Source organism: Vidua chalybeata, chromosome 1 (genome assembly GCF_026979565.1).
Source record: "Vidua chalybeata isolate OUT-0048 chromosome 1, bVidCha1 merged haplotype, whole genome shotgun sequence".
Lineage (NCBI taxonomy): Eukaryota > Metazoa > Chordata > Aves > Passeriformes > Viduidae > Vidua > Vidua chalybeata.
The window spans coordinates 135,621,398-135,634,099 of record NC_071530.1 but is presented as its reverse complement, the minus strand read 5'-3'; the positions used below and the strand labels follow the sequence as shown (position 1 = coordinate 135,634,099).

The window sequence follows — 12,702 nt, the reverse complement described above, 5'->3', positions numbered from 1 at the left end:
CAAGACAGGACACATTTGTCAGATTTCCTAGTTTAAAATCACCTATGTTTTGTATTGTTTCTGACTTCTGTTTATGTGGAATTACATATTGCAATCATACAAGGGATTTCAATCTCCTATTCCTGACCCCCTTTATTATTCAGGGCTTATCAGAACTACAGTCTAGAAAACTCAAGGACAAAGAGCTCATGTTCTTCCAGATTTTATAAAGTTTATCACCTTACAATCAGCTAATCAATAGTTTATTGTTCCAATAATCTTAGTGAAAACTTGTACATTTACTTGAGGAATCATCTAGTTTGGAGTATTAAGACTGTTTAGTTACAGTTCTGACAGGAGTAACATAACTAGGGGAATGGGGAGGGAAAAGTGGAGACAGGAAGCCTTATCATTTCAGGGTTTTTGTGCTAAAAAATCTTTACATGTTTCTACATGTATATTTTAATTTCATAGGATCAGCTATACAGGAAGTAGACAACATGTGCTTGGTTTCACTGAAAATAATCATCCTAGATTACATTTGGTTTGGTCTTTAATTGTTTACAAAACGTTCATATCACCTCTTGTTGTGCTGGGAAAAATATCTCTGTGATAAAGCTTGGTTACACAAACAGCTTTAAAATGCATTTTCACAATATATTCTTTTTTTATTTTTATAGTGTAATTTAGAGTAAAATAGTCTAATTAATTAAAGTAGGAATTGGAATGAATAGCAGTCCTTGCTATTAAGGCAGGTGTATTTTCTTCTCTATCCTTTGTTGACATTCTAGCTTGTTTTGAAGGGCCATAGCTTGTGGAACAGTAATTTCTTAATTGCAGAGGTACGGAAATCCCTCCTGTGTGGTGAATATGAATAATGATTTGATCTGGGTGGAATTAAAACTGCTGGTTTGCAAATATAAACAGTGATTAGGAGTCTAATTGCTAATTATGCTGGCATTTTGCAAGCATTTTGTATAGTATGACTAGATTTTTTTATTAATCAGGCAGTATAATCTTGCATAGTTTCCTAAAGCCACTCTTATGTTAATAGCCAGTGTCTCTAATGGGGCCTGTTCAGAGCCATATAGGGATTTTCTGGTTGTTCAGTTTGTGATAGCTGTGCAGTGGCACTGATGGCACTGCCAAATGAGCTGCTCTTTGCAGAATTGGTGTTCTGCCACAGTAAACTACTTCTGCTGCAGTTGGGTTTAAGTAGATGCTAAAGAAGAGTAAGAAGTCTGAGTGCTGCTGCAGAGAGTTGTCAATGGTCCCCGTTAGGGGGTGGGATGGAAGTGAAATAATGGAAGTAGATTTGCTCTGTTTCTGAGCAGAAAAGGGAAAAAAGTAGAAGTTGAAAGATTAGGAGCTGCAATAACAGTGAACTGCTGCTATGAGAAGGATTAGCCTTGAAGTGCTTTCCCCATGCTCTGGGCTTGAGCACTAATCATCATGGACTGACAGAGTTTAGTGTAACTTTCCAAAGGATTTTTCTTGTGTGAAGTTCAAGATAAGTTCCCTGCAGGAAAACTCAGAATCCTGGGTTGACTGTACTGGAGAATGAAGTGGAGTTCTGGTCTATCTCAGACTATTTACAGAAGGATGGACGAGACCTAGCTAATGTATTTTGAGATGTCTGGACTACAGCTGCTTCATCTCTGTATAGATATGAAATAGGAGTAAAACGGCTGCACATAATTTAAATAAAAACCTGGTTAGTCTTTGGCAGATAATCCAGTTCTGATTACTGGTAGTTGAGTAGATGTCTTCTGTTAGGAAAAATCTTGCTCAAGTGAATGACTGTAGGTAGCATGCTTCTTGCCTTGATGAAGGTAGTATTCTAGTGGACAGCCATTCTTTGCAGCCTCTTTCAATTAGAAAAATTTAGTCTGAAATTTTGATGGTATCTTGGACCTTTCTAGAAATTTCAGCCTCAGAGTGCTAAGAACACGGGGGGGGGGGTTATTGTTTGTTTGCTTTTGATTTTTGTTGTTATTTTGTGTTGTGCTTTGGGTTTTTTTTTTTTTTTTTTTTTTGTAATTACTGTGGACTAAGTCTGCTTTGTACAGTTTTAATCTTTTGCCTTGCAAGTGTTGGTAGAGTAGTCCAGAATTTAAGACCATGAAATCCATGTGGTTATATGGAATATTTCTTTTGGCTGCTGTTTTCCTAGAGTAACTATAGAGAAGACTTTTTTCCTTTACTATAATGCGGAGTAGTTTTGACATTGTTGTTGCTTGTGTGTAGATATGTGTTTCATCCTGTGAGGATTATTGATAAATTGGACCTCAACACGTGCTGGTGAGAGACAGGGTGGAGGTGTATTGGGTTTGCATGGCAAGGTTTTGGTAACAGGAGGGCTACAAGGGAAGGCTTCTGGGAGAAGCTGCTGGAAGCTTCCCCCATGTCTGACAGAGCCAATCCCAGCTGGCTCCAAGATGGACCTGACACTGGCCAATGCTGAGCCCATCAGCCATGGTGGTAGTGCCTCTGGGACAATATCTTGGAAAAGTATAGAGAACTGCTGCACAGGAACTGCAGCCAGAGAGAGGAGTGAGTCTTTCTGTGTGAGAGAAACCACTCTGCAGACACCATGGTCAGTGAGAAAGAAGTGGAAGGAGGTGCTCCTGGTGCCAGAGCAGAGAGTCCCCTGCAGCCTGTGATAAAGACCCTGGTGAGACAGGTTGTTCCCCTGCAGCCCATGGATGCCCACAGCGAAGCAGAGATCCACCTGGAGCCTGGGAGGGACCCCATGCTGGAGCAGGTGGATGCATCTGACTGAGGCTGTGATGGCATGGAAAGCCCATGCTGGAGCAGGCTCCAGGTAGGACCTGTGACCTCATGGGGAGAGGAGTCCACACCACAGCAGGTTTGGCAGCAAGACTTGTGACCCTGCTGGGCTGATGAAGTCTTTCCTGAAGGACTGTGACCTGTGGAAGGGAGCCACTCCAAAGCGGTTTGTGAAGAACTGCAGCCTGTGGAAAGAATTCACCTTAGAGAAGTTTGTGAGGGGCTGTCTCCTGTGGAAGGGACTCCATGCTGGAGCAGGGGAAGAGAATGAGGAGGAAGGAGAAGCAAAGAGGTGTGATGAAATGACCTCAACCTCCATTGCCTATCTCCTGTGCCACTGGAGAGGGGAGGAGGAAGTGACCAGTGGGAGTGAAGTTGAGCCTGGGAAGAAGGGAGGGTTGGGGGGGGGATTGTGTTTTAAGATTTGGTTTTATTTCTCATTACCCTGGTCTGATTGGCAGTGAATTAAACTGATTTCCCCAGATTGAGTCTGTTTTGCCTGTGACAGTAATAGGTGAGCGGTCTCTCCTTGTGCTCATCCTCCTCGTGAGCCTCATGTTTTCTCTCCCCTGTCCAGCTAAGGAGGGAAGTGATAGAGTGGCTTTAGTGGGCATCTGGCATCCAGCCAGGGCAAACCCACCACAATCGGTCACTGTAAATGGTAATGATGGTGAAATGATCAAAGCAAATGATTGCAGTGGCCTTCAGCGTGGATGACTTGCTTTCTGAGTTTATGGTGAAGTTTTAAACTATGTATACATAATGTATTTTTCTTCAAATAAAGCAAAACTACAGAATGAAAATGGAAGAATTATTTTTAAATTATTAGTTTGAATTTTAAATTACTAAATTGTAAATAAATAATTGTTAAAATAGTTTTTTTCTTTTCCCTCCAGCTGTAGCAGAAGTGCAGCTTCGTGATGATCAATATACCCTTGACCACATGCGTGCTTTTGGCATGTATAATTATCTTCACCTTGATTCCTGGTACCAGGATAATGTCTACTATGTTGATCAGTTTGGAAGGGTTATGAATCTATCAGTGACTCTGGTAAGAATAAAATCTGTTTTTTAAACCACTGAATTGGAAAAGATGGGAGCAGATGAGATAGAAAATATTGCAAGCAGGATCAAAATGCAAAATTTGGGGGAAGCTATTGCCAGGAAGATAAGTGGAAGATATTTCAACAAAAATACATTTCAGCAGGAAGGATAAAAGGATTTTAAGTGAGGTTTCTGACTTCTTTATGTTAATACTATTGCATTAGTGTTGCTACAGTGTGTGTTGCAATAGCCCTGTCCTCCTGCTTAAGGGGACATGAGCACTCAGGATTTGAAGATGCTTGTGGCCAAAAGGAATAACAAGAGCCAAAGGGTCCACAAAAGCTTACAGAGGCTTTTTAGTGAGTTACACATTTGGTATAGAAATGGAAATGTTAGTCCCTGAACTCCTAATACAAGCACTGAGCAGTAGGCTGATGGGATGTTCAGGGTCCAGGTGGTGCTGCCTGGGCTTGGTGGGAGTACCTGTTTATGGGTCATTTTCTCCACTTGGAAAATAGGTGAGTCACTTTCTGTACAGCTTAGTTATCATGTAAAGTTTGTTCTTTCAGTCCCTTCTGGAAATAGGTTGGAGGGCTTAGGGGGTCTCTGGCGGTCTTATCTCCCCCCTGCAGTCCATGTCCACATCCACTTCTCCGCATTGTTCCTATATGCGTGCTGGTCTGTGCTGTGCTTATCTCTAGGAGCCAGAACAAGGATGTTTGTCCCAGAAAAGTGCTGTCCTGCCTCTATGTGGCCCCTGTCTCCAGCCTCATCCTGTTCTATCTCACAGTGTGTTATTACCAACAAGCCTTGGTTGAGTCCACAGTCCATAGCTTATGGCTATCACTGCTGGACACATACACATTAGCTCTCTTTTAGGCTTCTACATAGTGTTACATCTGCTTCCATTCTGGGCAAGATAGACATGACAACAAGCTGAAGGAAAGGGAAGATGCCTTTTTTCTAGTTGCTTTTCTCTTTCTCCCTGACATTACTTGATGTTTGTTTGCTAGCTTGAAAACCCAGTTATTGTATATATGCTAGAATTAGAAATGCTTAATCTAGACTTCATTTGTTGGAGGCAAAAAGATGCTGGCGGCTATGAGGGAAGTTGAAATAGTGTAAGCAAGCTAGGCCAAGTCTAAAATTTCTGCTTTTATACTGGTGGTCCTAAGTAATCAAACTGTATTTCTTTTGAGCCATTTTAATGCACGGATGCTTTCGTTTCCTTTACAAAACGATACTTCATTTCAGAGAGGGGAGGACATGGTTCTGTGGACACCGTGTTTCTGGCACATACAGTTGTAGTGCTTGGGCATTAAGAAACAAAAGACTGTGTGGAAAGGAAAATACCCATTGTCATGCTACCAGACTTGTAACCCTGTCAGACAAAAGAAAACACAGGGCTATGTGTGGGTTTTTGAGAGCATGTGGCTTAGTCTGTGCAAGGTTCTGGGGACAGAAATTACTAGGTCAGGACTAAACTAAGAAAAATTCTGAAACTGTAGTTTTAGATTTTCAGGAAATAAAGGTTTCCAAAGGATGGTAGGGTGAGAACTGAAGCTGCAAAATATTCCTTTGCTTTTCACAGTATACAGCAGTTGGAGACATTGGCAGACTCTTTCTGTGACAAAATAATCTTCTAGGACTTCTTCCAAAAGTTTTCAGATCATCTGGATTCCTAGTAGAAGCATCTAAAAGAAAGCCTTCTCTTAACAGTGGCTTGTCATAATCTCATTTTTTGTTTTATCCTCTGAGGTTGGTTAACCCTGGCTTGCTGCTGGATACCCACCCAAATACTCTCTCACTCTCCCTATTCTACAAGATGGTGAGAAAAAAAGAGAGAGAAGCTTGTGAATGAGGATAAACCAGGGAGATCACTTACCAGTTACCACGATGGGCAAAGCAGACTTGACTTTGGGGAAAATTATTTAATTTACTGCCAATTAGGACTAGTGTAGGATGGTAAGAAAGAAGGTCACACAAAGCTTGTACGAGGAACAAGCTCCATTGTTCAGAAACTTGTACTTGCTCCACTGTGTACTTTTTCATGGGCAACAGTGTGGATATCTGTCCTCAGTGAGTTTCAGCCTGCTTTTCCATGGTCTGCTCCAAGGGCTGCAGGCAAACCTCTGTTCCACTGGCTTAGCTGACACGCTCAACTATCTCCAATCGAGAGTACAGTGGAGCCAGCTGGAAGTGGCTATATGTGCACTGGGCAGCCCTGGCCCCTCCTCACTGAGGCCACCCCTGCAGGTCTCTGCCTGCACGACACAGACACCCAATACATTCCTTTATTAGGAGGGCACTATGTGTGTAAATTTATTTCTTAGCAGATAAAATATTTTACAACAGCCTATAAACTGACATAAAAAATATTCTTCCCTAGGACCTATTTCACGATAATGGCATTTGATTAATATCTGGTCACAGGTTTTGGTTCCACCTGAAGGGGAAAATAAAACTGATTAAACTGTGAAATAAATAAGGCACCATCTTGTGTCCTAATACATGATACTGTGCTGTTTTGCAAAGGAAACATGTTTGCATATGAATAAAAAGGAATGTGTGTTCAGAAACGTCAACAAGGTGTCTCATTACAAATGTGCCCAGCCATATATTAGTTAAATGTATATTAAAAATAGCATTGGTTTTAGCCAAGTACAGCTTAAAATTAAAATTAATGTCAGTCTTTTTAAAACAGAGGATGAAACAGGGTAATGTGTTCATCCTAAAATCAGAGTGAAAGAACACATAGGCTTTCTAACACATCATTATTTCTGGTTTTATTTCTTACTTTAATTGCAGCTTTGATTCTAATGACAGTGTGTTGGTTATCCATATATCTTGAATTATCCTTGCAACTTAGGTGTTTAAACAGATGTTATCTGTGAAGGGAAAGAAGTGCACATAACACCTTGCCACTGGCTCAAAATCACACATAATTGAAAAAAGAAAAGTGATCAACACAAGCAGTTCTTCTGTGTTGATGGATGAGTATTCAGGTGGGTTTTTATATCAGATCGAGGAAATTGTTACTCTAACTTGTCTGGAAATACTATATAATAGCTTTAACCTTCTCCTGATACAGCTGTTGGACTTTTTTCATTCAGTATGCCAGCAGCAATCAATACTTTGCTTTAAACACCCAGTGGGCAGGGTGACAGGATTACTGATTTCAGATTTTTTAATTGGTCATGTTTTTATTCATCTGACTCAACTTTGTTGATTGCTTGGTGTTTGTAGCGTTCAAACATAGCTGCAGAACATTCAAAGTTTTCTCCTTTAGCAGTTGGACTTGGTTTCTTGACCTTAAACTCTTCTTGCAAAGACAAGGTGACTTGCAAAGACACCTGTTTACAAGGAAAAACAGGTGATGGACAATACAGTTGTTCACCAGCGCTGACCAATGACCTTAGCCAGTTCTTGCTGGTATAATACATGACTACAGACTCTCACCATCCCCTCATGCTTCTAAAGCAGGGAGTTATTATTATTATACCCAGTTAACCACCTAGTGAACAAAGAAACAGTCAGTCAAAAAGCTGATCTGACACAAGGGGATTGAGAGGAGGTTTTGTTTCATCTTCAGGGAAGTCCATCATTTTTATTGTCAGAATGAGATTAGAGACTGTTTTAATAAATGCCTGAGGTTAAATTAGTGAACAGAAAGGTTGTGAAGAAGATAATTTCCTTTCTTGCCTATTGAAAGAAAATTTGAAAGGCTTTGTAGTAAAGATTGTTTACAATTTTTTCAGGAGTTTGAGTTCTGAAATTCATGCTCAATGCTGATAAATCTGATGTGAGCTTTAGAAGATTAAGTAGTTGATAGTTTTTTATTTTAATTGCATCCAAAACTATTTGAAGCTTACTGTTAAAATGCACTTGAAGGCCAACAAAAGTGTGGTCTTCTGTAATATTATATAGTATACCTCTGTAAGTCACTGTTAAGAGGAATGATGCTTCCTCTTTCCATGACAAGATATGCAGGATTTTGACTTTTTTTTTTCCTAGGCTCAGTAATCATTGCTAGTTACAATGGAAAATTTTCCTACTTTGTAGGAAAAAAAAAAAAAAAACAGCCTTTCAGTGAAATGTGAAAATTAAATAAAATATGATAAAGCCAAAATTCATTGTATCTAGTGATTGTGTGATATTTGTTTGGGTTGTGGGTTTGGTTTATTTTGGGTTTTTTCCTTTTAATTCTTTCATTCTCCCCTTCTAAATGTGTTATCAATTAGCAGAATAGTCCAAGGGGTGTAGTGATACAATGACTCCAGAAACTGACCCTGAATGCTTCTAATAATTAAAAATTTGTGAATTTTCCATTGCAGGTTTCATAATCTTCTTGTAGCACACAGTAATCTCTAATAGGAATTTAAGTAGGCCCAAAAGGCAGGCAGACTATCTGTTTGTTATCTGGTCCTTTTTTTCCGTTGCTTATTAAAATGGTACTTACCCAAATGCAATTTCTTTTACTTACCTTTCAGGATGTGTTAAATGCACATCTGATTTTACTAACATCTGGAAAATAGGAATGTTTTGAAATGCCCTCGAAGGCAAGGTTCTCAATAAATGAGGCTGCTGCACACTTTGCATGCACAGTGTGCTCTCTCTGTATTGCATTGACGTGCCCAAGTGCAAAGGACTCTTTTGGAGATGGTCCTTTGTATGTATATTTTTGTCTGCCTTATTTCACAGAGCAGAATGAGTAAGTTTCTTTTGCTAGATTATTCCCCCCAAGCTACTGATTGTTTGAGTGAAAATAGAAGGACAGAAGATGTTTAAATGATTGGTGGCTGAAGATTCGAGGTCTATAATGAGGCACAGTTTTAATCTTGAATGTTCTCACTGCTGTTTCTTAGTCTCATGCCTTAGTATATTAAGGATGGACCTTAACTAAGACTAAGAAACATTTTGTGTCACAGAATCAAAAATTAATTGTTTCCCACCCAGGTTGTCAATACAAAAGTATTCTTTTGTTTGTGCTTCCTTTTACATACTTGTCAATATCTTCAAAACTTTCTCTGTAATATTTTTCAAATTTTGTTTTTCTATTTTTATAAATACATTTCTTTGTAAATATATTTTCATCTTAGTGACAGCAATGCTGATATTTACTAATGAGGGAAGAATTTCCCTCTTGTTAAACAGAGGTTTCTGATTTGTGGACCTTCAGAAATAATTGTAGATCAACTGACTGGAAATTAGCCTAGTAAAATAAAACAAAAAATAGTTTCATTGGTTCTATAACATTTTTTTATGTTTTCAACATGGTCTATTTGTTGTTGGATTAAGAAGATAGATTGGGTTTAAAAAGGGATGCTCTCTAAAGGTCAGTCAGGCACCACTTTTTTTACAGAAATAATTTTATTGTTTAAATACATGTGGTTACACTAGCTTGTAAAATACCTATGAAACCCATTTTATCTAATTTTGTTTCATATATGATACATATATATATGTGTATGTATATATGTATATATATATAACACTCTGTAAATTAGGGGAAACAACCATAACTTCCTGTGAAATGTTCCCCCAAAGATACAGAAAAGAACAGGAATTGTTTTTCTTTGTTACTACTGGAAGACCTCTTTGAAGACTGCAGATCAGATTCTGCAGTCTATGAATCTGTAAGAGGGACAAGGTGGTGAATATGGTGTAGGTTTGGATTTTTTTTAATTATATTTTTTGCTTATTTCAGAATCTTAGAACAGCCCAGATGAAGGTATCTCAAAAGATTATAGTCTAAGCTTTCATGGTGAAAGGAGTCTAGGTGAGGTTATCTAGCACTCTGTCCAGTTTTGTCTTGAAAACATCCAGTGATGGAATTTCTGCCATGTCCCTGGAGAAGTTGTTCCAGTCATTGATTGTTCTCATTGTAAAACTTCTCTTATACCTAGATGAAACCTCTCCTAATGCAACTTTTAGCTGTTGTCCCTTGTCTTCTCTACATGGCTTCTTGTGAAGAGAGAGACCCTGATATCTTTGTGGCTGCCCTGGAACACTATGGTGCGGTCTCCCCTGTATCTTCTCCAGGGAGATGAGGCTTAACTCCTTCAGTCTTCTCACACAGGGGAGATTCTCCAGTCATTTGATGGTGTTCATGGCGGTTCTTTGTACCTTTTCCAATCTCTCCATGTCTTCTTACAACATTACTCCAGGTGGGGCCTGACAACCACTGGGTAGAGTGGATGATCACATCTCTGCTAGTGATACTTGTGCAGATGCAACCCAGGATCCAGTTTACCTTGGTGCTGCAGCATTGCCCTGCTGGCTCATGGTCAGCTTGTTATCCCTGTTCCCTCATCAGGGCTTCTTCCTGCCACACGGATCCTGGCCTGTTCTGAGCTCTCTGGTTGTTCCATTCCAGGTGCAGGACCATGCTTGTCTTTGCTTATTTTCCCAGTATTCTTTCTGACTCACTCTTCCAGGCTCTCTGGCTCTCTGTGCCACATGTATTTCCCTTGTAAGTACACATGTCTACCTCATCACCTAGTTTAGTGTCATCAGCAAATGGGGTGAGGGTGCTTTCAATCCTGTCATCCAGGTACCTCATGAGGATGTTCTGTGTGTGGGGCCTGGTATCAGTCCCTGGGGACCCCATTTGTGACAGACTGCCAGCCCATTTTATTTAACAGCTTCTTAGTTCAGTTGAAAAACTTCAAATGATTAAGTTCTATTTCAGTTAAGAGATTATAGAGATGTGGCTGTGATGTTGCTGAATCTCCAGTTTGCATCTTTTATTTTTCTGTGAGAATATTTTGTTTGTGCTCTTAATACTGCAGCCTGATCTACTTCATAAGTAGCTGATCAAGCTGTATTGCTAATAAAGATAAAGCATGTCCTGACTGTTTTTTAAACTGTGACGCCAAATTATTTCCAAATCATAAAGATTTTGTTAGAGTTTTCTTTTAACCTAACAAGCCTCTTGGGTATTCGGAGATTACTTCAACTCAAAAAATTGAGGTAAATTTTAATCCTAAGCAGGCAGCAGCATGGCTGACATTCCATGAGCCAAATAATGAGCAGAAAGTTGGTCACAAAGCCTTATTCAGCAAAGAAAGAGCTGTATGTGAGAGTGAAGGCAGAAGACAAAGAATAATCCCTAAAAGATATGCTGGAAGACATGCCACTGTACTTAATGAAAGCAGTTGGAAATCCAATTTTCAGCATGAAAGCAGTTTTTTTTTCTGTTAGAATTATCAGGAAATTAAGAGCACAACACAGAACTAAAGCAGGACTTACTGGAACAATTACTAGAAATGTAGATGAAATTGTTAATCTAACATCCATTTTGCACTGTTACTGAATCGAGATGATTTGTGTAAAGTTAACAGAGTAGGAAATAATTGATTTTTGTTTTTTTGTAAAATGTAGTGGTATGCATAATTAAAAAAAAATCTGTATGTCTTGATTGTTCACTGAAGAATTATATCATCTGTGCAATTTGTTCACCATAGTGTGTCTGTTTATTCCTGCTCAAAAGCTATCTGTAGTTCAGCTTAAAAAAGCTTGCAGTGTGGCACTGCAACAGAATGCCATATAAACTTATCCTGCATGTAGTAGAATCATAGAATTATTTAGGTTGAAAAACCCTTTTAGGATCATTCAGTCCCACCAGTCACCGAGCACTGCTAAGTCCATCACTAAACTGTGTCCCGAAGTGCCATATCCACACGTCTTTGAAATATATCCATTGATGGTGACTGCACCAACTACCCTGGGCCTGGACCAACTAGCCTGTTCTATAGGTTTTCCTGTTTTCCTTCCTGTGAGGGCAGCCTGGGCAGCCTGTTTTATAGCCTGTTTTCCTTCTGGTGAGGAAATTTTTCCTAATATCATCTGAGCCTCACCTGGAGCAAGTTGAGGACATTTCCTCTTGTCCTGTCACTTGTTATTAGTGAGAAGAGACCAACCTTTAACTGGCTACAACCTACTTTCAGGTAGTTGTAGAGAACCATAAGGTCCCCCCGAGCCTTCTTTTCTCCAGGCAAAACAACCCCAGCTCCCTCAGCTGCTCTGCTCCTCATAGGACTTGTGCTCCAGATCCTTTTTCAGCTCCATTGCCCTTCTCTGGACATGCTTCAGCCCCCTCAGTGTTTTATAGTGCGGGGTCCAAACCTAAATCCAGGACCTGAGGTGCAGCCTCACCAGTGCTCAGTATAGGGGGACAGTCACTTCTCTATCCTGTTGGCCACACTATTTCTGATACAGGCCAGAATGCCATTGGCCTCATTGGCCTTCTTGGCCACCTGGGCACACGCTGGCTCATGTTCAGCTACTGTTGTCCAGCACTCCTGGTCCTTTTCCACTGGGCAGCTTTCCAGCCTCTCTACCCCCGGCCTGGGGCTGTGATCCAAGGGCAGGGCCCAGCACTTTTCCATGTTGAACCTCATACTGTTGGCCTTGGCACACCAGTCCAGCTGTCCAGATCCCTCTGCAGAGACTTCCAACCCTCCAGCAGATCAGCCCTCCTGCCCAGCTTGGTGTCTTTTGCAAACTGAGTGAGGGTGCCCTCAAATCTCTCATGCAGATGATTGATAAAAATATTAGACAGGACTGGCCCCAATACTAAGACCTGGGGAACACCATTAGTGACTGGCCACCAACTGGATTTAATTTCATAGTATAATAATAATGTGATAGAAAAGTTACTGAAAATGTGGTAGGAATTAGCACAGCTTTTCTTTGCTGGCTAATGATAGGTATTACTTCTCTTAACTTACTGAATAAAGTGACCACTCTAGAAAAACGGAGAAATTATATTTGCCAGTTGTGCAACAGAATAAGTTAAAATTCTTTTAAATTTACAGGTGAGTTTTATGTATTAGTTTGAGTACAATTCTGTGGCTTTCATTTCTTTTTGAGTCTCCACATTTTTCC

At 40.0% G+C, this 12,702-nt stretch overlaps 1 protein-coding gene across 2 annotated transcripts in view; it reads left to right on the top strand.

Annotated features, from left to right (window-relative positions):
• Positions 1 to 12,702, top strand: part of NUDCD1 (NudC domain containing 1) — a 37,777-nt gene that overhangs the window by 5,651 nt on the left and 19,424 nt on the right. The window contains exon 2 of one of the 2 annotated variants that reach the window (XM_053949783.1): positions 3,666 to 3,820. The exons of the other annotated variant lie outside the window; for it this stretch is intronic. Within the exon in view, the coding sequence (XP_053805758.1) occupies positions 3,666 to 3,820 (155 nt within the window). The remainder of the gene's footprint in view (positions 1 to 3,665; positions 3,821 to 12,702) is intronic. 2 annotated transcript variants of the gene reach the window in all.